Source organism: Erinaceus europaeus, chromosome X (assembly GCF_950295315.1).
Source record: "Erinaceus europaeus chromosome X, mEriEur2.1, whole genome shotgun sequence".
Taxonomy (NCBI): domain Eukaryota; kingdom Metazoa; phylum Chordata; class Mammalia; order Eulipotyphla; family Erinaceidae; genus Erinaceus; species Erinaceus europaeus.
Genome location: NC_080185.1, coordinates 117,307,545 through 117,333,819, shown reverse-complemented (window position 1 = coordinate 117,333,819; position 26,275 = coordinate 117,307,545). Strand labels below are relative to the sequence as shown.

At 37.7% G+C, this 26,275-nt stretch overlaps 1 protein-coding gene across 8 annotated transcripts in view; it reads right to left on the bottom strand.

The window, feature by feature from the left end:
- The window catches only part of RPS6KA3 (ribosomal protein S6 kinase A3), a 142,516-nt gene that overhangs the window by 14,886 nt on the left and 101,355 nt on the right, over positions 1 to 26,275 (bottom strand). For 5 of the 8 annotated variants that reach the window (XM_060182908.1, XM_060182906.1, XM_007538883.3 and 2 more), the window contains 10 exons: positions 22,237 to 22,325; positions 21,888 to 21,952; positions 21,700 to 21,802; positions 19,567 to 19,691; positions 18,317 to 18,442; positions 14,615 to 14,704; positions 11,369 to 11,527; positions 6,818 to 6,979; positions 2,288 to 2,364; positions 1,199 to 1,316 (listed from right to left, as the gene is read on the bottom strand). In XM_060182908.1, the coding sequence (XP_060038891.1) occupies positions 1,199 to 1,316; positions 2,288 to 2,364; positions 6,818 to 6,979; positions 11,369 to 11,527; positions 14,615 to 14,704; positions 18,317 to 18,442; positions 19,567 to 19,691; positions 21,700 to 21,802; positions 21,888 to 21,952; positions 22,237 to 22,325 (1,114 nt within the window). Of the gene's footprint in view, positions 1 to 1,198; positions 1,317 to 2,283; positions 2,365 to 6,817; positions 6,980 to 11,368; positions 11,528 to 14,614; positions 14,705 to 18,316; positions 18,443 to 19,566; positions 19,692 to 21,699; positions 21,803 to 21,887; positions 21,953 to 22,236; positions 22,326 to 26,275 lie in introns of those variants that run through there. The other 3 variants (XM_007538910.3, XM_007538904.3, XM_060182907.1) reach the window with 2 other exon arrangements.

Sequence of the window (26,275 nt, the reverse complement as noted above, 5' to 3'; positions counted from 1 at the left end):
GCATAATATAGCTTCTTCATCTTCTCTATATTTTTTTCTTAGTCGGAAGTGTTGAAGGTTTGCACCTCGTTTTGGAAAAGGATTTTCTATGAATAAAGTTAAACTAGAGCAGAGTTGGAAAGCAAGCCAGTACTATTCAGGGGATGGCAGAGCTTTCCGTGAGAAAAGCTTTTCAAAAAGATTTTAGGCAGACACTCTAGAACCACGCTTTTGATTACTGTGCAAAAGTTGAGATCCATTTCTTTATAATATGAACCAGAAATAAAACATGGTGCACATTTTCTCTTATTACTTATTTTACTTTTTGTAATTCCTGAGACTTTACTACACCAGGCCGACTTTTTCAGACAGTAAGTGATGGAAAACAGAGAGGAAAATCAGAGCACTGAAACTCCCCCCAGTGTAGTGGGATTGGGCTGGAACCTATGTCACACGCATGGCAAAGCAGGCACACTCAGAGGTGAGCAATCTTGCCTGCCCAGTGCTAGTTTTTAATTATTATTTTTTATTTAAACTTAGGGTTTCTCACATGTTCAATACCATTCATATGCCTCCTCTGCCATACTTTTATTCTATATTTTAGAGAAAAGCCAAAGCATCAGTCCACCACCCATGGAGCTCTCTACCTGTTTTTGTCCTTGCTGTCCACAAGGCTCCCACATACATCAGAGATTAAACACAGGGCCCACACATGGAAGCCACATACTCCACCACTAAGCCACCTTCCAAGTCTCCAAGAACATTGTATAATTATGCTAAGGAATAGACTTTGGAATATACATATCTAGTTAGAAGTGCTGACATGTATCTGGTGTATAACCATGGACAAGTTCACACTAAAATTCCAGGCCTTGGTTTCTTATTGTATAATGTGGACATTACCAGTTACTTTATAGGGTTATTAAAATTAGCCCAGATAATTTGGCAAAATGAAGTGTGAGGCAGAATAAACACAAAGATGGTGAAGACGACTACCATTATTTACTCATCCTATTTGTTATGAAGTTTCTTTAGATATCTAAAGTCATTCTAAAACCTTCTAGGAAAAAAAAAGCCAACTAGATGGTCCAGTTATACATTCAAGTTGTTTGGTAACTTCAAACTATTATTTTTATAAAAGTTTTTGATATTATTTCCTTCCACTAGGGATTATGAAAAGGTATATTCTTAAAAGCTTGTAAAATAAAGCCATACTTACTTTTGCTGTGTCTGAAACAGAATTCCAGTAACCACCGCTGAGTGAGAATTTCCCACTGCCTATCCGGGCCAGTATTTCCTCTGGTGTATCATCAGGGCCATTTGCAAATGGAGTATAACTATTTTACAATAAAATTTAAATGTCAATGAATAAAATTTATTTTTGATTGACAATCTTTTTTTAAGTTTTTAAATTATTTTTTATTATCATTATTTATTTATTGGATAGAGACAGCCAGAAACTGAGAGGGGTGGGGAGGTAGAGAGGGAGAGAGATAGAGAGACACCTGCAGCCCTGCTTCACCACTCGTGAAGCTTTCTCCCTGTAGTTAGGGACCAGGGTCTTGAACCCAGGTCCTTGCGCACTGTAACATGTGTGCTCAACCAGGTGTGCCACCACCTGGCCCCGACAATTTTTACATTTATTTGCAGCATTTGAAAGTGTTTTACCTCAATTAATGTAGTACTTTATCAAAATCTACCAAAGTGAAAAATATTGAAATTAAGTTCCATAAGGCATCAGGTCAAGGTAAAACTTAATACCACTATAAGCCAGAGCTGAGCAGAGCTCTGGTTTCTCTCTGTATTATTCTTTCATCAAAGTAAAATAAATATTAAAAAATCAATTTTAGACCTTAAGGCATTAATAATACATTAGAAAAATCAGTAATGAGGGTAGGGGAGAGAACATAATGGTTATGCAAAAAAGACTCTCATGCCTGGGACTCCAAAGTTCCAGGTTCAATCCCCTGCACCATCATAAGCCAGAGCTGAACAGTGCTCTGGTAAAAACAAAACAAAACAAAACAAACAAACAAAAAAACCCTCTTATGCCTGAGTCTCCAAAGTCCCAGGTTCAGTCCCTGCACTACAATAAACCAAAGCTGAGCAGTACTTCAGTAAAGAAGAAAAGAAAAATCAGTAATAATACAGCTATTAAGTGTGGTGTTACTATTACAGGGATGTATCTATTAGGTAAGGAGGAACCATGTAAATAAAGACAAAACATAAATTAAAAATAAACAGAAAATTTAAGCTAAATAGTAATGAATAAAAGCATACAACATTACCTATGACAATACACACTCACCCTGTAAGCATTGTGTAGAGGAGGACACCAAGACTCCATATGTCACAAGCAGCATCATAGCCTTGACGTTTTAAAACCTAGTGGGGAAAATGGTATGAGCACACCAAAGTATTATTAAGTAGATTTGGATAGGTTGTGAAATGAACTATATGTTTCTAATCAACACATGAGAACCACTTATCAGAACACGATTATCAAGTAAGGCAAAATATTAATCCATTCTTGAATCTTCTGTTAATAATTCATGTATATATATATTCATAGAGATCTCATTTTGGTATTTTAATTAACATATACTAAATGCTACTATGGCACATAAAAAAATAAAAACAAAGCTTCTCACTTTAATGATTTTATATTATGAACGGAGCCACAGAAATTAGTACAAAAAATAATACATACAGCACAAAAAATAGTGTAAAATTATGTATACAAACACATATATCTATCCAATGTAATTCACCATTACCAGACATAAAAATGAGACAAATATAAAACAAAAACTTGAAAAGAAAAAAAAAAAGATTGGAGTCTGGACTTCCAGCCAAGATGATGACAGGCCAGCAGCTTCTGTTTTATTCTTCTGCCAGCAGCACAACAAAAACTACAGCACACATGAAAAAAAAAAAAAGCATAGAAGTGAGATTGGAGTGGTCTAGGAGGTGGCACAGTAGATAAAGCATTGGACTCTCAAGTATGAGGTCCTGAGTTCAATCCCTGGCAGCACATGTACCAGAGTGATATCTGGTGGTATCTCTCTCTCCTCTTATCTCTCTGATAAATAAATAAATAAACAAACAAAATAAATAAAGTATTTAAAAAATAGAAATGAGATTGGAGTTCAGATGAATTAACAACAAAGAAAATAAGTTCAAAATCAAGGTGACAAGGACAGAGAGACAATGACAAGGGTAAAAATCCACGTTCTGCTTAGTTCCACACCACGAGGCCAGGATCTTGCTACTAAAGTTATGTGCCTTATTGGGTTCTCAGCACTGTTGGCTTGGACTGCCTTAGTTGTAGCTGTCTGCCCTGGCACTGTCATGGTCATGGCTGCCTGTTGCAGGCACGACATGGGGGCTGATTAATGTTGCCTGTCCAGTGCCGCCCATCCACCCACCTGATTCCAGCTAGCCCCCTTCCACATACTGTTTCAGTGCAGTGCAGCTGGCCCCTACACAGAATGCATATGCTGATCTTTACAGAAAATCAAACACAATAGAAGACAAAGCAAGTTGCCTGCAATGTTGGGCTAAGACAGCAGCTTAAAGAAAATGTCAAATTCAACAGTGCTATATACATCTCCTGATGAAGCCTTCAAAGCTATGACCCTATAAATGCTTACGGAATTGAAAAGAAGTATGAGAAATAATGAGGACCTCTATAGAAAAACTTCTAACAGTGACTAGAGGAATGAAGAATGAAGTGAATGAAGAGTAGAGTGAAAACACAGCAGAGAAAGTGAGCAGGGAGCTGGGCAGAGGTGTATTTGGTTGAGCACACACATTACCATGCATGAGGATCTGAGTTCAGCCCACACTCCCATCTGCAGGAGGGAAGCTTCATGAGCGGTGAAACAGGCCTGCAGGTGTTTCTTTCTCCCTCTCTATTTCCCTCTCCTCTCAATTTCTCTCTGTCCAATCAAATTTAATAGAAAAAAAAACAAAACCCTGAAGTAGAAAGCAAGAAGAGGGGGCTGGGTGGTAGCGTAGTGGGCTAAGCACATGATGTAAGGATCTGGTTCGAGTAAGAATTCTATGTGCTATGGGTTAGTAGATGTGAAACAAAATGTCAAAGGCACTGGTCATCAGAGAAATGCAAATAAAAACAACAATGAGCTAGCACTTTATACCTGTGAGAATGCCAGACATTAGAAAAGACAACCACCACCTGCTGGTGGGGCCATGGGGGGCGGTGAAGGAGAAACTCTCCTACACTGCTAGTGAGAACATAAACTGATCCACTTCCTGTGGAAAAGTCTGGAGACTCATCAGAATGCTAGAAATGGACTTACTCTAAAACTCAGCAATTTCTCTCCTAGGGATTAATCCAAAAGAAATAAAGACACATATCTGGAGACACCTATGTTCATAACAGCACAGTTTGTAATAACCCACACTTGGAAGCAACCCACATGCCCAATGACAGGTGAGTGGCCATGAATATTGTGATATAAATTTATATACTACTCAAATGTTAAAATGATGGAGTCATCTTCTTTGCTTCACTTTGGATGGAACATGGTGAAATCATGTTAAGAGAGGAAAGGCAAAAAATGAAGGATGAATAGCGGGTAATCTCAGAGGTGGAAATTAAGAAACAAGGACAGAAAGGAAAAACACAAAGTACAACTTGGATTGGATGTTTTATACTGCACCAAAGGAAAGGAAAGGGAGAAGGGGAAGGGATAAGTTGGAGGGACTTTGGGGTCCTGGTGCATGATGGTGGAAAAGGACCTAGCTTGGAGAGAGAGTTTTACGGATATCTATCATGGTGAGATGAGAAATTGTACCCATGTAAACAATTTAGCCCCCCCCCATAAAGTGGAAAAACAACACAAAGGACTTTGTAGAGACTGGGTGTGCAAGAGAAGGTAAAGGGTCTAAAATTCTTAGGAATTAGAATTCGAAGGATTTGATGAAAGAATAGATGTAGAAAAATAACGGAGATTTCAGGAGGACTTCAAATTTTTAATTTGGGTAACTAAATGGAGACTAAGACAAAAAGTTAATTATAAGGAGAGTTTGACTATGGAAATTTTCTTGATAATTAACTTAAGAGGCAGTTTTGGAAGTCAACAACATTCTAGTGTACGAAGGCACAGAAGCTACATGGAGATTTCAAGAAGCAGATTATTTGTATGAAACAGAAAATGCTCACAAGGTAAAATGAGATGACTAGATTAAGTGACCATGCTTGGAATACCATACATGTCATAGGCTATGGATACACTGACAAGCAAACAAACAGCAAAAAACAAAACAAAACAAAAACCAACCCTGTGTCTCACCAGGAAAACAAATTCTTTTGTAAAATGTTATAAATAAATAAATGTTTGAAATACAGAAGAGGGAAATTCAACCCCACAACCCTAACCTAAAACTCTCCTTATATCAACGTTGATCATTTTTCTGAAATACCTAGTGCACTGCAAAAGCCCAGACTTTGTAGAAAGGACTGCCTGCACTCAGAACTGCATCTTACTAGAGCCCTGCCCCACTAGGGAGAGAGAGACAGGCTGGGAGTATGGATGGACCTGCCAACGCCCATGTTCAGCGGGGAAACAATTACAGAAGCCAGACCTCCCACCTTCTGCACCCCATAATGATCCTGGGTCCATACTCCCAGAGAGATAAGAATAGGGAAGCTATCAAGGGAGGGGACTGGATACGGAGTTCTGGTGGTGGGAACCATGTGGAATTGTACCCCTCTTATGCTATGGTCTTGACAACATTTCCCATTTTATAAGTAAAAATTAAAAAAATTCTCAATGAAGCCAGATATTCTGTAAAATATAAACAAACATACTGACCACACACACTTGTAATGGGCATGAATCATTAAATGTGAAATGTATATTGTGAGGATCAAACCAGTACTGTCTGTGTATGGTATATAAACCCTATATTGAGCTAATTTTCACTGTTAATTTTTTTTTTGCTCCAGGTCTTCACTGCTCTGGGCTAATTTTTTCAGATAGAAAGAATTAAGACAGAGAGGGAGAGAGAGGGAGAGAGAGGAAGAGAGAGGGAGAGAGAGGAAGAGAGAGGGAGAAAGGGGGTGAGAGGGAGAGGGAGAGGGAGGGGGAGGGGGAGAGGGAGGGGAGGGGGAGGGGGAGGGGGAGAGGGAAAGACACCAAAGAAACCATAGCACTGAAGCTTCCTTCACTGTGGTGGGGCTAGACCCAAATCTGGGGTGAGCACATGGCAAAGCAGCACAATATCCAAGTGAGCTATTCTTGCCAGCCCTATGAAGCAACTTGTTTAATTCAATGCTTGAAGACCTCAGCAGCTTGTGAGGTCTTGTCAGGAATGACTGCAGAGTGAAAGGGAGAGCAGTAACCACTGGGCTGAGGTAGTTATCTCAGGTGTGGTGAGGGAAGCAGGGGCCAGGAAGGTAATTCTGTAAACAGGAAAATCCTAGCCTGGGCTTTGAGATTAACAGATAGTTAACTAGTGAGAGAGGGACCACGAAGAGACCATGACATTTTAATTTAGGAAAAAAACAGGAAGATGGTGATAAAAACAGGAAAGTAAAAGGGTCTAAGGAAAGGAGGAGAATATGCTAGCTGTAATTTAATTCTATGTAATGACACACAGAAGTGTTAGTGGACAGTTAGAGGTTTGTGATTATGAAAAAAGGACTTGGGACAGGAAAGAGATTATAGGTAGCAGAATAAACTACCAACAGAAGAAAAAGAGCTGACACTTAAAAAACATTCAGCTAAACAGCTATTTATCATTCAGTACTAAACATAGCAAAAGAATTTCAAAATACACTGAAATACTGCAAGCAAACTCTCCTAATTACCTCTGGTGCAACAAAATTTGCAGTATAACAAGGAGTCATCAGAAGGCCGTTTTCTGCTCTTAGCTGTTTGGCAAAGCCAAAATCACAAATTCGTATAGATTCCGGATTGCCGGATTCATCCACGTAAAGAATGTTGCTAGGTTTCAAGTCTCTGTGAACCACCTAATCGAAATACAAATTAAAGAGTTACATTAACAACACATGTCTATCACAGAAAACTCTTATTCACTGTCAAGCAAGGCACTTAACAAGATGAGTGCTGACCATTAAATTATCCCAACTTTAAGAAATAGTGATAACAAGAGCATAATTTGCTAACATAGAACTAGGATAAGAGAAGGGAGAAATAAAGTATTCATCCATAATGGAATACTATGCAGCTGTTAAAATGAAAAATGGTGGAGTGATTTCCTTTACCATATCTTGGACAGAACTTGAAGATATCACACCGAGTGAGGTAAGTCAGAAACAGAAGGTGAATACTGAATGATCTCACTCATAGCTGGAACTTAAGATATAAGGACAGTAAAGGGAAAGAGAAAGTGAAACCTGGACTAGGTTGGTGCATTGCACCAAAGCAAAGGACTCTGGGGAAGGGGAAAAGAAATGGGAAGGAGGGGGCTTTGGGGTCTTGGCATATAATGATGGAAAAGGACCTAGGTTGGGGGAGTATCTTGTAGACACTTATGGGGAGATGAGAAGTTGGATCAATGTGCCAACAACTAACTGTACAGTAAACCATTTACCCCATATATACTGCTTGCAACTACAACAAAAGTCGTTTATGAATTACAAGTGAGTGAACAGTATGAGGGAAGGCCGAGCACATGTGTGAGAGAAACGATATAACTGGGAGGAGTCAGAAAACTCTCTAGAGGGGATGTTATCTGAGTCCAAAGAACGCTGGACAAGCTCGACTCTGGGATGTAGATATATATATATATCATCATTCTAAGCAGAGGGAGCAGTATACACTAGGGATATGCACAGCAAACATGTGCCAACAGGTTTAACAGGAGCAGGCATGATGTTGAGTTGTAATGAGGAAAAACCAAATCCAGACTCTTCCTTGTTGCCAAGGCTTCACTGGGGCTTTGAGACTGTACAATTCCACTGTGTCTGGTGAACTATATGTATTTTTTTTCAGGTGGAGACTGAAAGGTAGAGAAGAGAGATACCACAGCACTGCTTATCATTTGTGAAGCTTCCCCTGTGCATGATGCTCTCATGTTGCAACCCAAGGCTTGTACCCAGGTCCTTGCATATGGTAGTGTGTGCACTCTACTGGCTGATTTATCTCTAACCCCTAATACAGACTTTTAAGTAGTCTTATAGTCGAGTGGCAATGTCATATATCCAGAGCCCTTTAAATTTTATATTATTAATGTAATCCATTAAACCCCTAACAAAGATAAAGAAGTTTTGGGGGCTGGGTGGTACACCTAGTTGAGCACACATGTTACAATGAAAATGACCCGGGTTCAAGTCTCCAGTCCCAGCTTCAGGAGGAAAGTTTTCTGAGTGGTGAAGCAGAGCTGCAAGTGTCTCTTTCCCTATCTAACCCTTCCTCGTGATTTCTGGCTGTCTCTATCCAATAAATAAAGATAATAAAAATTAAAAGAAAAAGATTTTAACATAAATTATAAAAATAATTTTATGGGGGTTGGGAGGTAGCACAGCAGGTTAAGTGCACATGGTACAAAGCACAAGGACCGGTTTAAGGACTCTGGTTTGAGCCCCCGGCTCCCCACCTGCAGGGGGTTTGCTTCACAAGTGGTGAAGCAGGTCTGCAGGTGTCTATCTTTCCCCCCTCTTGATTTCTCTCTGTCCTATCCAACAACAACAACATCAATAACAACAACAATAATAACCATGACAACAATAAAACAACAAGAGCAACAAAAGGGAAAAAATAGCCTCTAGGAGCAGAAGATTTGTGGTGCAAGCACTGAGCCCCAGCAATAACCCTGCAGGCAAAAAAATAATAATAATTTTATATTATTTCCCCCTTTCAGTATTACCTACTTGGATATCTTTTTATCATAAGACCATAACAAATAGATTTAAAATATTTTATTTATTTATTTTTGGAAAGAGCTGGAAACTGACGGGGTCAGGTGGCGGTGCACCTGATTGAGTGCACATCTTACAATGCGTGAAGACCCAGGTCTGAGCCCCTGGGCCCCACCTGCGGGGGCAAAGCTTTGCAAGTGGTGAAGCAGTGTTACAGGTGTCTCTCCTCTATCTCTCTCTTCGCGCTCAATTTCTGTCTGTCTCTATCCAATGAATAAACAAATAGAATAAAAATAAATAGAATAAAAAAGAGATGGAGGGGATCGGGTGGTAGTGCAGCGGGTTAAGCACACATGGCGCAAAGCGCAAGGACCAGCCTAAGGATTCTGGTTCGAGCCCCTGGCTCTCCACCTGCAGGGGTGTCACTTTACAGGTGGTGAAGCAGGTCTGCAGGTGTCTTTCTCTCTCCCTCTCTGTCTTCCCCTCCTCTCTCCATTTCTTTCTGTTCTAGCCAACAATGACGACATCAATAACAATACCAACAACAACAATAATAACAACAACAATAAAACAAGGGCAACAAAAGGAGGGAAAAGTAAATAAATGAAAAAGAGACAGAAACTGAGAGGGAAAGGGGAGATAGAGAGAGATACCTGAAGCACGGTTTCACTGCCAATGAAACTTTTCCCCTGCAGGTGGGGACTGAGGCTTAAACCTGGGTCCTTGAGCACCATAATGTGCTTACTCAACCAGGTGCACCACTGTCCAGACCCTTATGTTTCTTTTTTATACTTATTTCTTTATTGTATAGATACATAGAGAAATTCAGAAAAAAGGAAGTGATAGAGGGAGAGAGGGGAGACGCCTACAGCACTGCTTCATCACTCACGAAGCTTCCCCTTGTAGATGGGGCCAGGGTGCTGAACCCGGGTCCGTGAGCATTGTAATGCATGTACTCTAAAGGGTGTGCCACTGCCTGGCCTGGCCCCTTCTTATTATGTTCTATAACTCAACCATTCAGTGTTCATTCTAATAAATTATCTGTTTTAGTTCTTCAAATCTATATAATACTTCTCACATCCAGAACATTAATTCTCCAGTCTATTTTAACAACTAATTTCCATTGATGCAGCAGGAAAAGAATATACAGATTTGGGTGACTATAAAGTCATATGTTCAGTTAAGACACAAATTTCTAGGTACAGTACCTCCTGGGTGAATCTTGAGCTAGAAGTAAAAACAAGTTCTAGAATGAACATATTCTGCTTGTTACATTCTAGGGGCCCAGACAAGAAATGAGAATAATACACTGAAAATATCAGTGTTTCTCTGGTGTCTCTCTCTCCCTCCCTCCCTGTTTGGGTAGGCCTTTCTCTCACATATAATAAGCAAAATAAACTTTCTGTTTAAGAGAGAAAAAAATTATCTCCTTAAGAAGTAAAACCATCCTACTTTTTTGTTCTGCATTTCTTTTCATGCTTCTGTTTTTTGTTTCTTTCCTTTCATGTATTTCTACCTTTGTCACCACTCCATACCAGATGTCCTTTCTTTTTAAAATAGTTTTTCCCTATTTACTAAAGATCTATGTGTAGAAAGAGATGAGAAGAGCACCCACTAACCAGAAGCCAGGCTCAATATTTGGCCTCAACCATTTCTCTCCCTCCCTCCCTCCCTCCTTCCTTCCTTCTTTCCTTCCTTCTTTCACATGTATACAACCCAGAATTCTCTTGTTCTGCTTCTAAATTTGAAATGGGTCCACTTTTCAAAAGCACAGACCGGTCTAGGACAAACAGTGCTATGTCATCTAGGCCAGAAGATCTCACCTGCAACTTCTTAGGAAGCATAAATATTTAATTTAAGAGTGTCTTTTAGACACTGATCACGGGCATATGGAAATTTGTACCCATGTACAGTCAACAACTGTACCTCTCAGTAAATAATTTAAAAAAGCATGATAGCTCACCTGGATAGTGCACATGGTATGGGCACAGCTCAGCTTCCAGCCTAGCTCCCAATGCACTGAGGGAAGCATCTGTGCTGCGCTATCTTTCCCTTTCTCCCTCTGTCTCTCTCTCTATCTGAAAGACGAACCTGCAGAAAAAAAAGTCCCACTACAGGGGAATAAAAATAATTTAAACAAACTAGGATTTCAAAGTAAGACTTCAAGCTCGGTGGTAGTGTATGCAGAAGAACAGTTAAGATCCCCAACCTAACAGCAGATATTTTCCATTATATGCATTAAAAAGCTCCACCTCTGAGGAGGTAGCTAGCATAATGGTTATGCAAAGGCACTGTCATTCCTGAGGCTCCGAAGTCCCAGGTCCAATCCCCCGCACCACCATAAGCCAGAGCTGAGCAGTGCTCTGGTGTTTCTCACTGTGTCTTTCTCTCTGCATCTCTCTCAAAAGTAAAATAAGTAAGTAAATAAATAAAATACTTATAAAACTCCACCTCAAACATTGAGAAAACATAACAAAGAGGTATATATGTGTATATGTACACTTACATATTTGTATATAAAATGCAAAATAGACTTACCCCTTGTGCATGAAGATATTCAACAGTTTTGGTTATAGTAAACAGAACGGCACTGGCCTCTCGTTCAGAGAAAAATTTCTGTCTAAGAATTTTATCCAGCAATTCACCTCCTTTCATAAGTTCTGTGACTACATACACATATTTCCCATCATCATACACCTATAAAATTAAACACCAAAAGGTAAAAAAAAATTCAAATTTTACATGTATTCAACAAGATTTGGCATATTTAAGGGATATTAAATTATTTTATATTCAAGGAAGATTTTACTTATCACAACCAATGGAAGACATAAAAGTTACAAATTTATATACATAAAAATACTAAGGTAGGAATTGATGCTATTGAATGTAAGAAGAATATCTTGTTATTTTCTTCTGTAAAGGCTGATTCTCAGAGTCAAAGTTACTATGGGCATCGTATAAAAGGGACATCAAACTTAAAAAAAATATCCTTATTTATTTATTGGATAGAGATAGCTAGAAATTGAGAGCAAAGGTAGTGATAGAGAGGGAGAGAGGCAAAGAAACACCTGTAGCACTGCTTCACCACTCACAGGTGGGGACCAGGGGCTCAAACCCAGGTCCATGCACACTGTAACATGTGCACTCAACCAGATGTGCCACCACTCGGTTCCCAGCATCAAACTTTTGATCTTAACATTTGTTCCTTTAGATCATTCTTCTAGCTACTTCTATTACTTTCTATCGCCGTACCTATTTATTATACAATACAAATGAAGTATTCCAGTTTTGATCAAACTGAAACATAAACTGTAGCAAGAACTAAGTAGGAAGATTATGGAGTATCTAAGAGAAATTCCACCCAACCACTCAGAAGCAAACCAGTGAACTCCTAATGTAGAAATATTAAATTCACCACAATTTTGGGTTTGTACAACTGGCAGCTCTGAACTGAAATAACCTATTAAATTTTAATCCCTTTTAGTACTCTGTCATTTTAGAGTTATTGAACATTTTTTACTCGGTTTTCTAAGAGGTAGCAATTTCATAGGGTTCCAAATTTAGAGGAAACAAGCTATTTGTCCTTAAAGTTTTTATTGTAATAGGAAGAAACAGGCAAAGAAACCATACTTAAAAATGTTAGATACTGTGGTCCAGGAGATGGTGCAGTAGATAAAGCATTGTACTCTGAAGCATGAGGTCCCGAGTTCAATCCCTGACAGCATGTATACCAGAGTGATGCCTGGTTCTTTCTCTCTCCTCCTATCATTTCTTATGAATAAATAAAATCTTTTTTTAAATTTCTTCATTGGGGAATTAATGTTTTACGTTCGACAGTAAATACAATAGTTTGTACATGCATAACATTTCCCAGTTTTTCATATAACAATACAACCCCCACTAGTTTTCCATGTAACAATACAACCCCCTCTATGATCCTTCTTGGATCTGTATTCTGTCCCCCCCCCACCAAATAAATAAAATCTTTTAAAAATGTTAGATACTATAAAAAAAAGTGAAGAAAAATTTAACTTCCACACTTCCTTCAAAACTGACTGATAACTTGGTTGGACACAGTAGGTTCGGGTAGATGTCTTTCCGTTCAGAACTCTGCAGGTATCCTGACAACCTTTTCTAGTAGTTTAGATTATTTTTTTCAAATGATTTAAAAAATGTTTTAATTATCTTTTTTATTTGATAGAGACAGTCAGAAATTGAGAGGGAAGGGGGGAGTCAGAGAGACAGACACCTGCAGCACTGCTTTACCACTTGTGAAGATTTCCCTCTGCAGGTGGGGACTGGAGGCTTGAACCTGTGTTCTTGTGCATTGTAACAAGTGCACTCAATCAGGTGTGCCACCACCTGGCCCCCGTAGTTTAGATTCTGATAAGTTATACTAACTAGAGTCACTAAAGCCAAACAGCCTCATATTTTAATGCAATGAAGTAACTTTTCTCCTAACAATGTACAGTGATAAAATAATATGAGGAAATTTTTAGTTTTGGATAGGAAGATGAATGAAGGTAAATTATGGAACTCAAAAGGTACCTTAAAAAATTCTTCAATTTAACGAGCCATGAGAGAGATCTGGTCCACAACACCCAGATTTGGCCTTATAGTAAGAAGACTTGATACTATTGGGATGTCAAAAAAGTCATGACATTTTCTTGTATAGAAAAACATAGAATAGAATAAGTATATCATGATTTTCGTCCCTTGCCAATAGTACCTCTGTCATGAACAAAAACCACAGGGAAGGGGCCAGGTAGTGTGGCACCTGGTTAAGCACACACATTACAGTGCACAAGGACCCGGGTTCAAGCCCCTGGTCCTCACATGCAGGTGTCTCTTTCCCTCTCTATTTCCCCTCCCCTCTCAATTTCTCCCAATCTTTATTCAGTAATAAATAAATAAAAATATTAAAAAATAAATATAAAAAAGATAAATTTATATAAAAAATAGCATACTATCCTTTAAAAAACCACAGGGAGTGGTCCTGGAGGTAGTGTAGTAGATAAAGCATTGGACTCTCACGCATGAGGACCTGAGTTCAATCTCAGGCAGCGCATGTACCAGAATGATGTCTGGTTCTTTCTCTCTCTCTCCTCCTTTCTAATTAGTAAATAAAATATTAAAAAACAAAACAAAACAAAGCAGAAACCACAGGGAGCAGGAAAGGGTACCTGACTTGTTTTGGGGGTAGTGATGATGGGTACAAGGGGATTCATGGAGGAAATAAACTCTTAGATGTGTCTGAGCTAGGGAGAGAAGTGAAATGGTATCTCATCATTTTCAAAATGAGGCATGTTAAAAAACTGTACATATGGGGTATGAATGGTGCATAGAGTATGTGGAAAAGTGTGAAAACTACTATGGAGGAAGGCCAGGATCAAAGATGGGAGTAAGGGTGGTAAACAGAGAAGTGATATGGGTAGATGTGGTATGTAGTATGGCAAGCTCTCTCTAGTTGTATTGTGGAAGATAGATTGGAGAATGATAGAACACAAGATTAGTCAACACTGAACATTAGTTAATAGTCAAATGTTTAAATAAACACATATATTAACAGCAATAAAGTCAACAACATATTTCTTCTTGAGACAAAAATAGAAAAATTCACTATACAAACATTTTTAATAAGTGGATTTATGTTGCGAACTGCCTTTCAATCTATTTTTAACTCAGTATACTGAGTTTTTTTTCTACTAACAATATTTGAAAACATTTTGAATGTGAGTTACACAATTGGTTCAAATAATCTACTTTAAAGAAGCTACTTACATCTTTTAAAGTAATAATATTTGGATGCTGTCCATAACGAAGAAGAATTTCAATTTCTTCTGTTGGGTCTCTCTTACTTTTATCAATAATCTAAAAGGCAAGTAAATATCTATTATAAGAAAATCTCATAAACTTAAGAATTTACAGGTGTTATCAACCAGTTTTACTTAAGTAACTGACCAGAGTGTCTGCTCAAAATTAAAAAGCTACTCCTAATATAGATGGCAAGGCTGTGAAGTAAGTCTTATGCCATGCATCACATTTCCACCAAGTCTTTGAAGTCTAAGTTTGTGACTTCAGGACTTACCAAAACTGAAATGCCTTAAGAAATGGCATCCATAAATCAACATGTCTTTCTTCTAGTTAAATATTTTAAACCTCTAAAAACTCAGTTAACTTCAAATCCCTATCAACAGACAATTAAGAGCTGGATATACCTGTAATATCACTACCAGAATGTTTATAGAATTAACTTTACTTCCTCTGATAAAATGCTTCAATGGAATATCTCATTATTAGTAAGACACATAAATAAAAAATAACAGTAAGAATAATAAGCTTATTTTAGAATTGTTTATTTATTACAATAAAGCCCTTTAAAATACTAATGTAGCTTTGTAGTTCTTTTAGATCAGCTGCTTCTTAAAATATTTATGTTAATATTTTGATCTGCTAAAGCTATATATATTTTTTTTCAAAAAATAAGTTTTGCTTTGTGTCATTCAAAGGTAGCATGAAACAAATTTTGTCAGCTTTATATTTTCAACTTTAAAAATTTAGTAATTTTCTTTTTTTTCACCAGAGCACTGCTTAACTCTAGTTTATGGTGTGCAGGGCATTAACCTTGAGACTCTGGAGACTCAGGCATGAAATCTTTTTTTCATAATGATTATGTTATCTCCCCTGACCCAAAACAACTTCATAACCTAGGAAGAGCTTGCAACTTTCAGTATGAGCTCATTGCTCTATGTGAAATCAATTCTGTTTTTAGAACAGTCTTGTACTTGAAGAACAAGGAAGACAAACATATATAGGTATCCACTATATTTAATCACTAATGATGGTGTGTAACTAGGCAAATATGATTTAAAAATATGAAACAGATATGTTAATTCATGGGAAATGATCTGTGGCTAGTCTTTAAAAATTATACTGGGAGGCGTTATTTTGGGCAAAATTCTTTCTGATCTGTTAATCTAAGCCTAATTTATAGGCATATATATGCTTAGGGATTTTAGTTTTGTATTAATTTCAGTAATTCAATTATGCTAGAACTGGCTGTATGAGTTAAACCACAAGAATTCAAAAACAGATTGAAGATCTTCTGGAGCCTTTGGATACACCTCCCTGGTCTCTGTAGTTCAAAAGGTGTCCTCCCTCCAGTCCTACATTTTTATTCTGATATAATTAAGAGCAAGACATATCTTTCAAACTGCCTTATTCAAATTGCCTTCCCTTTCATGGAAGCAGTGTGAAAAATCCAGATTTCATTATTAGTGGTAAGCAGGAGAAGAGCAAATCAAAATATATTTCTCTGGCTAGGGAGATGGTTCAACTGACAGAGCATTGGACTTGCATGCCCAAAGCTCCTGGTTCAATTCTTGGTGCCATATTTACTGAAATGGTACTTCTTTCACGCATTATATAATATATATGTATATATATATATATATATATATTTTTTTTTTTTTTTTTTAAGTAGGCATTGTTCTTAGTGCAGGGAAATGGCATACACTCTTGGGTTGACTTTTTCTCTCATTCTTTTTATTAGAGAAAGATATAAAGGGGGGTGGAGAGAAATAGGCACATACTATAGCCATCAGACTGCTATAGCACTCCTATGGGTTGCCAGGTCATGTAGACGGTAAAGTATCACCAGATGAGTGATCCTGAAGCCCTAAAAATACAGTTCTGTGTTCATTCTTACATCTGACAGAAAGCTTTATAGCCACAAATTTTCCAAGGTCATTGTGTCCAAATTTAGAACAGTAATAATATTTTTTTCTGCCTCCAGGGTTATTGCTGGGGCTCGGTGCCTGCACTACAAATCCACTGCTCCTGGAGGCTTTTTCCCCCTTTTGCTGCCCTTGTTGTTTATCATTGTTGTTGCTATTATTGTTGTTGGATAGGACAGAGACAAATGGAGAGCGGAGGAGAAGACAGAGAGGGAAAGAGAAAGACAGACACCTGCAGACCTGCTTCACCACCTGTGAAGCGACTCCCCTGCAGGTGGGGAGCCGGGGCTCAAACTGGGATCCTTACGCCGGTCCTTGCGTTTCATGCCATGTGTGCTTAACCCGCTGCGCTACTGCCTGGCCCCCAGTAGTAATACTTTTTGTGCTTGTGTCTTCCCAGATATTTGCTATAAAATACATTTCATTTTTCTTTTTACATAGTGAAAGTACACTAGAGCCAGGCAGATAAATCAATGGATGGGTGACTCTTTAACAATTAATGTCACCCTCCTATAGATGAAACACGAGCTACCAATACTTGAAATTTGGTTTGTGAAAGCTTTATTCATTGAAAGTGCTTGTGATGGTAGAGTAGAGGTTATCATGCTAAGAAATGAAAAGGCAGGGAGTCGGGCTGTAGCGCAGCAGGTTAAGCGCAGGTGGCGCAAAGCACAAGGACCGGCATAAGGATCCCGGTTCGAACCCCGGCTCCCCACCTGCAGGGGAGTCGCTTCACAGGCGGTGAAGCTGGTCTGCAGGTGTCTGTCTTTCTCTCCTCCTCTCTGTCTTCCCCTCCTCTCTCCATTTCTCTCTGTCCTATCCAACAATGACAACAACAATAATAACTACAACAATAAAACAACAAGGGCAACAAAAAGGGAATAAATAAATAAAATAAATAAATAAAAAAAGAAATGAAAAGGCAGAGCCTTAAATATAGTATTTGTTCACTTTCAGTTAAATGTTAGCAGCTAAAACTTTATCATAGAGCCATGCACCTTGATTTTTGGTGTAGGAAATTCTCAGGTCTTAAGATACCAGATGAAATCAAAACAGCTAATGATAATAAATTTTTATGAGTGGTTCTTATTCTTTTATTGGTTCACAGGCTTTTAAAATGAGGACAGTATGAATATTTCTGTCATAAAAATATAAATATACAAATTTGACATACAAACTGAGCAATCTCCTGAGACCTTGATGATAAAATGGGGGGATTTCTGAGAGCAAAAGGGCTACTACTAAAATTCTGGTCAGGTTTAAAATGATATTGTACCGGGCAAACGAGATTTATGACTACCTGATCTTTAGTCCACAGGGGGAATCCATGATACTATATTAAGATCTCTGAAAAGCACTAGCCAGATATTAATTTTATAAAGATTTTATTTCATGAACTACAGAGAACAATAGTGAGGGGAGAGAGAGGGGGGGAGCACAAGAGTGAGAGGGAGAGAAAGAGGGAGAGGGGGTTAGGGTGTTAGACGGGGGGGAAGAGAAAGGGAAGGGGGAGAATCAAAGCATCATTCTGACATAGGTGGTACTGGGGATTGAACCTAGGGCTTTATGCTTGGAAGCACAAAGTACCAGCACTATACAACCTCAACTGCCACCACTAGCCAGATATTGAAAAATTTACCAGTTTTACAACAAAACTCACATGCCAAAGGCAAAGATTAAATTTTAATTGATACTAACATGTAAGTAAGAAATGTTAAGAGTTGTATTTTAATCTTAAAACATTTACCTTCACTGCAAACTCCATGTTTGTGGCTTTATGTATACATCTCTTGCAAACAGAGTAGGAGCCAACCCCAATATCTTCTTTCACTTCATATCCATCAGTAAACTGAATACTATTCCTGTGCAGCTGCTACAAACACAATTTTAAATTGAGGAAGAGTTCCATAAAGACGTGTACATTTTATTACAGAGGAATGTTACTCGGTGACGTTAACTATAAATACAAACGCCAATCAATAAAAATAAAATTTGCATTTTTAGAGCACTTATTCTACAATTCTATTTGAAAAGTATTTACAACAAAATATATAGCAAGAAATATCTTTTTAAAAACATGTTTAGGGAGATGGGTGGTGGCGCACAGGCTAAGTGCACATAGTACAAAGCACAAAGACCTGCGCAAGAATCCCAGTTGAAGCCACTGGCTCCCCACCTGTGGTGGTGGGGGGTTGCTTCAAAAGCAGTGAAGCAAGTCTCTATCTTCTTCTCCCCTCTCAATTTCTCTCTGTTCTACCAAAAAACAAACAAACAAAAAAATCGGGAAAAAAATGCAGTGGATTCATAGTGCAGGCACCGAGCCCCAATGACCTAAAAAAAGAGTCCAACACTTTAGGACTTTGGAGCCTCAGGTAGCAAGAGTCTTTTTTGCAAAACTATTACACTATCTACCTCCATGAAAACCTGAAAATCTTTACTTGAGTTCATTTTTATTTATTTTTCTATGTTAAATCTGGCTCATGGCTAGTTTTTCTAAATAAAGTTTTATTGGTACATAGCCAAAACCTATTCATTTGTGTATTGTCTGTGGCTGTTTTGATGCTACAATGAAAGAGCTGAAGAGTCACAATAGAGATCATATAACATACAAATTTTTATTACAATATTTATTATCTGATGCTTCATCAAAAAAGTGTGTTGATCCCTGCTTTGGGGTACAGGAAAGCAAGGGACCTCAGCTTATCTAACTTATGAGACAGAGAATCTAGGTCTCATGAAAAGGACAAGGGAAGACAACATGGTGATGTTTATTTCAATTTCCTTAATGGTCCACTTTTCTTATCAGACACGTATCCAGGATTCTGGTTTAAGCAGTCTTTTCAATAACACATGAAAGAAATTTCTAAGAGCAATATCAATGATATAAAATGTAGTTAAAATTATTTACCTAGTGTCTGCAAATAAATCTACTTTGATTATTCACATAATGAACAATATTATACATTTAAAATGTAAAATGACTTAGACATTCATTACCTGAACAATTGAATGCACACCAACTGTCTGCATAGCTTGACTTTCATCATCTGAGGTAATAGCAACAAAACTAAACCCCCGAAAAAGCTGGTGTGCATTAGCACTAGGTGGAATGCCAGGTGAATCTGAAAAGAAGAAATTAAGAAGGTACTTACTTCAAAGGGTAAGGGAAGAAATGTTGACATTATGGCCTTTCTCATTTATTCTGGAATTCTATTTCTCAGGAACAAGGATCTAACTCTTGCTTCCAAAATAGCTCAGTGAGGCATTGTATCAAATCAGTCCAACCATTTACTACCCTCACTATTGTAATATCTTAGTTCCTTAGAGCCCCCCAACAGCTAATTCATTGGAAGAATAAAATGCTGTTACTAGGTTGATGTTCTTCTTAATTAGTAATGACCCATACAGTTTCATACAGTCGCAGAACTTTTATTTGTGCTCTTCAATATAGTAACCATTAGCCACATACAGCACTGAGAATTTGGAATGTGGTTACTGTGTCTAAGAAATTAAAATCTGGGAGTAGAGCGGTAGCACAACGGGTTAAACACACTTGGCGCAAAGCGCAAGGACCGGTGTAAGGATCCCAGTTCGAGCCCCCAGCTCCCCACCTGCAGGGGAGACACTTCACAGGCAGTGAAGCAGGTCTGCAGGTGTCTGTCTTTCTCTCCCCCTCTGTCTTCCCCTCCGCTCTCGATTTTTCTCTGTCCTAATCAACAACAATGACATCAATAACAATAACAACAACAATAATAACTACAACAATAAAACAGCAAGGGCAACAAAAGGGAATGAAAAAAAAGAAAGAAAAATCTATCTATCCGATAAATAAAATACTTAAAAAAATTAAAATTTTAGTTTAAATAGCAACATTGGTTACTGACTACCAATATAGACAATATAACCCTAAGTGATAACTTCTGGTTAGGGGAAGATATAGGTTGACGTGGAAAAAAAACACAGGAGAAAATAATTTAAATCAGTGGTCTCAATACTTAATGGCAGAATCTAAAAAGCTAAATCAAAGTTCAGTAAATTCTAGGATAATCATGATATGTAGTTTATTTTGGGGGCAGTGGTGGGTGGTAATGCTGATAGAAAATGGGACTAATGCATGTGTTGTTTCACTGTTCTGGGACCTTTTTTTTCTCATTTAGACACACACACACACACACACACACACACAAAATCAACCTCCCCCTCCCTCCCTCCCTCCTCACAGCATCCTCTATTGTCACAGCACCTCCCATGTGAAGCTGGGGCTCAAACCTAGGTTTTATGCATGGCAATGTAGGCACTCTATAAGGTGAGCTATTTCTCTGGTCCATGGCATGTAATTTTTGAAATATATTTTAGGACATGATGTATATTGGTACTTAAAATCTTTATGTGATATCTATTATCATTAGCAAATACAGAAAAATTATTTAGCAATATAATTAATGTTCACTATAGAGTGAAAGTATAAAAATGTGTCAACAAAACATACACACAATTACAGGCATACTTATTTAAAATTACACATAAAACATACTAATATACATTTGTACAAAACATATTATAAAGGCTAAAAGGTAAGCAGAACAGATAAATCTACTAAAATCAACTTTATAAGGAGCCTAAAAAATATAACCAGTATTCTCAGTAATACATATTATTGGGTTGTTAGAAAAGTCATGACATCATTTTCATTTATGTTTCTCTATGAAAAATGTGACTTTTCTGACGCCCCGATATTTTGTGAATTTTAAACCAATGTGATGGTATTATTCTTAAGAATTGTGCTAACAGAAATTACTTGGGCACAATGCAGTAGAGAACTGCTTGACTGGAATTTTTTTTCCCTCTATCAGGACAAATTGTATTGAGAAAAAGTTAACACATTATTGTGTATTTTCAAATTTATGTATACTATATTCACATATGTTTTGCTCTTGCATTTATTATTTATTTTTAATCAGAGCATTGCTCAAATCTGGTTTGTGGTAGTGCTGCAAGAATTGCTACATAGTTATCACAACAGGTAATATATAGTATGAATGGGGAGCTACGAAGGCAGCGCAGAGCGAACTGGAAAACATTTTCTGATCAAACAAGACTACAGTATCATACTTGGATTTTTCCTATTACCTTTGGGAGTTTTTGCAGTAAACTCAGGATCAAAATAGAAAGTATCTTCAGGCCTGCCAGTTGCAGGTTTAAAAGGTGGATGAATTTCTCTTCTGTACAGTTTCTAGAGAAAAAAAAGAAAGATTTTCATATTTGTAAATAATATATATATATGTATATATTATCTCAAGTATTTATTCTATACTTACATTCCAATCTATTGTTGAAAAAAATAAATGTCTTTTTATTTCTTCAACTCCATCTGGGCCTGCACCTATCAAAATTAACCAGCTATGATTAAATGGTAATTTTGTTTTAAGGAGGCATTAAGATTATATATGTAGTGATTTATAATATTTCATGATCCTACAATACAAATGTCTATCCCCCCAAAAAATTCCAAATATGTGTTCTACAGACACCTATCGGGGGAGATGAGAGTTGTACCCATGTGTCAACAATTGTACTATAAAACATGAACAATCCAATAAAACGATAAAAAAAAGTCACAAATACCAAGAAACACACAAAAGGAAGAAATCAACTTAAAATTAGTACCTAATCTGTTTGCAGGGTTTCGTTTGAAGAGCATTCTTAAAAGACTCTGTGCTTCAGGACTCAAAAACTGCGGCATCCCAAGTTTGGCTCTATATAATAAATTAACATAATATTTTATTTTTGGAGGTATCTGTATTTTTATTAAGACATTCAAACTTTTCTATTTTGAGACAAGTAAAGATTCACATTCAGTTGCAATGAAATGAAACAGAGACCTGTGTACTTTTACCAAGGTTCCCCAATAAGAACATTATAAAAAACTACAATATAGTATCACGGTCAGGATATAACATTGATACACTCTATCTCTTCACAAAGATAATCCAGGCGTCAATTACCCTTATTTACAGTTGTGTATATTTATCTCTCTGCCACCTGACTACCTGTGCAGATCCAGCTCTCCTACCACAGTACACATACAGAATAGTTATCCATCACCAGGATCCCTTGCACGCTTCCCTTGATCACCACACCTAGTTCCCTTCTTTCCTCCTTCCTAACCCCTGGCAACTACTAGTCTGTTCTCTACTTCTATAATTCTGTCACTTTAAGAAGACAGTATCAACGTTTTCAAACAGCATGCAACCTTTTTTAAAAATCTCAGCAAAATCCTCAAGACTCATCTAAGTTGTATGCATCCAAAGTTCATTTCTTTTTTAAAAAGTTCATTTCTTTTTAAAATTGGACAGTCCCATATAGAAGAATGAAACTAGACAATCACTTAATAACTCTATACACCAAAATTAACTCAAAATGAATCAAATACCTGGATGTTAGACCTGAAATTATAACATACATAAAAGAAACAGGTGAAAAACCTTAGGAACTTCATGTCAGAGATGTACTTGGAGACAACCCCACTAGCAAGGGAAAGTAAAACAAGTATAAATAAATAAATGGAGCTACATCAGATTTAAAAGTCTCTCCACACTGAAAGAAACTTCCACAAGAATAAAAAGGCAACTTAGCCTTTAGGAGAAAATACTAGCACATCACAAATCTGACAAGAGATCGCATAAAAAATTTACAAAGAAATAATACAATGCAACAACAAAAACAAGCAACTCAGTAAAAGATCTTTCTCTAAAAACAAGGATATATTTTTAAATGGTTTTATTATTTTTTTAATTGGGGAATTAATGTTTTACATTCAACAGTAAATACAATAGTTTGTACATGTATAACAGTCCCCAATTTCCCATATAACAATACAACCCCCACTATGTCATTTATCATCCTTCATGGACCTGTATTCTCCCCAACCACCCACCCCAGAGTCTGTTACTTTGGTGCGATACGCCAATTCCATTTCAGGTTCTACTTGTGTTTTCGTTTCTGATCTTGTTTTTCAACTTCTGCCTGAGAGTGAGATCATTCCATATTCATCCTTCTGTTTCTGACTTATTTCACTTAACATGAATTTTTCAAGGTCCATCCAAGATCGGCTGAAAATGATGAAGTCACCATTTTTTACAGCTGAGTAGTATTCCGTTGTGTATATAGACCACAACTTGCTCAGCCACTCATCTGTTGTTGGACACCTGGGTTGCTTCCAGGTTTTGGCTATTACAGATTGTGCTGCCAAGAACATATGTGTACACAGATCTTTTTGGATGGATGTGTTGGGTTCCTTAGGATATATCCCCAGGAGAGGAATTACAGGATCATAGGGTACGTCCATGTCTAAATCTAACCTTCTGAGAGTTCTCGACTGTTCTCCACAGAGGTTGGACCAATTTACATTCCCACCAGCAGTGCAGGAGGGTTCCTTTGAACCCACAGCCTCTCCAGCATTTGCTGCTGTTACCTTTTCTGATGTATGACATTCTCACAGGAGTGAAGTGGTATCTTGTTGTTGTCTTTATTTGCATTTCTCTGACAATCAGAGACTTGGAGCATTTTTTCATGTGTTTCTCGGCCTTTTGGATCTCTTCTGTGGTGAATATTCTGTCCATGTCCTCCCCCCATATTTGGATGGGGTTATTTGTTGTCTTGTTATTGAGTCTGGCAAGCTCTTTATATATGTTGGTTATTAAACTCTTGTCTGATGTATGGCATATAAAGATCTTCTCCCATTCTGTGAGGGGTCTCTTGGTTTGGGTAGTGGTTTCTTTTTTTTTTTTCCTTTCTTTTTAAAATTTTTTAAAATATTTATTTATTTTTTCCCTTTTGTTGCCCTTGTTGTTTTATTGTTGTAGTTATTATTGTTGTTGTTGTTGTTGTTGGATAGGACAGAGAGAAATGGAGAGAGGGAGGGGAAGACAGAGAGGAGGAGAGAAAGATAGACAGACCTGCTTCTCCTGTGAAGGACTCCCCTGCAGACCTGCTTCACCGCCTGTGAAGCGACTCCCCTGCAGGTGGGGAGCCGGGGTTCGAACCGGGATCCTTATGCTGGTCTTTGTGCTTTGCGCCACCTGCGCTTAGCCCACTGCACTACAGCCCGACTCCCTGGGTAGTGGTTTCTTTTGCTGTGAAGAAGCTTTTTAATTTGATGTAGTCCCATCTGTTTATGCTTGCCTTAGTCTTCTTTGTAATTGGATTCGTTTCATTGAAGATGTCTTTAAAATTGATGTGGAAAAGAGTTCTGCCAATATTTTCCTCTAAGTATCTGATAGTTTGTGGTCTAACATCCAAGTCCTTGATCCACTTGGAATTTACTTTTGTATTTAGTGAAATATAGTGGTTCAGTTTCATTCTTCTTCATGTTTCAACCCATTGTTTCCAACACCATTTGTTGAAGAGACTCTGCTTTCCCCATTTAATAGTCTGAGCCCCTTTGTCAAAGATTAGATGTCCATAGGTGTGGGGGGCTTACTTCTGGGCTCTCAATTCTATTCCACTGGTCAGTGTGTCTATTCATGTTCTAGTACCAAGCAGTTTTGATGACAATGGCCCTATAATACACTTTGAGATCTGGGAGTGTGATGCCTCCGGTTCTGTTCTTTTTTCTCAAGATTGTTTTGGCAATTTGCGGAATACTATTATAACCACTTTCTGAAGACGGAGAACATAACTGTTACTTATTTGGAGTATAAAAAGGAAAGGACAACAAACAGAGGATGTTAAGTTATGTATGCCATGTATTTTAGGAGAGCCACGTAAGTGAGTACATAGAAATACAGGTCTGGATTCTGATAAGCTAAAACAAGAGTTGAGAGTATTTATGGAAAAGACTGAGACTAGCCATCAAAATGAGTACAGAGGGAGAGAAATGCATATCTATCAGATATGGAACGACATCCATTTATTTTTATGTAGGTCCAGGGTCCTATCTGATATTACTGCTGAGCAACCTCCCAGGCCCAACCAACTTCTAATTTTTTTTTGTATTTTAAAGGGGGAAGGGAAAGAGGGAGAGAATGGAATAGACGAGAGGCACTACAGCACTGTTCTTCCATGCATGGAGCTCCTCAAGTGCAGTACATGGTACTTACAACTGGTACCAGCACTCAAAGCCAGGTTCTCAAGCATGGTATGGCATGCACCTTACCAGATGTTATCTCCTGGCTCCCAGGAAAATAATATTTATAAAGAGGGCATACAGAAAGAAAAAAAGGATATTAAGAAGAATGAATGCAGTTTTCAGAAACAAACTGATGATTAAGTCCAAGTTTATTACAGTGAAAACTAATATAAAAATTCAACTCACTGGACAACACCCCTTTGGAAGTAACTAGGGCTCTGACAATAGGAAATAGTTGAGAATTAGGCATTTATTCTATTTTTCTTGTTTGAACCTTATTTCAAGATTGATAAGGGGAAATCTATTGTTTTGGAAAACATCCATTAACCAATGAGGAAGGACCTGAAATGGAATTGGCGTATTGCACCAAAGTAAAAGACTCTGGGGTGGGTGGGTTATATGGGTGACTGGGGACTGTTATGCATGTACAAACTATTGTACTTACTGTTGAATGTAAAACATTAATTTCCCAATAATAAAAAATAAAATAAAAAATAAAAAAAAAATAAAAAAAAACACAAGTAGAACCTGAACTGGAATTGGCGTATTGCACCAAATTAAAAGACTCTGGGGTGG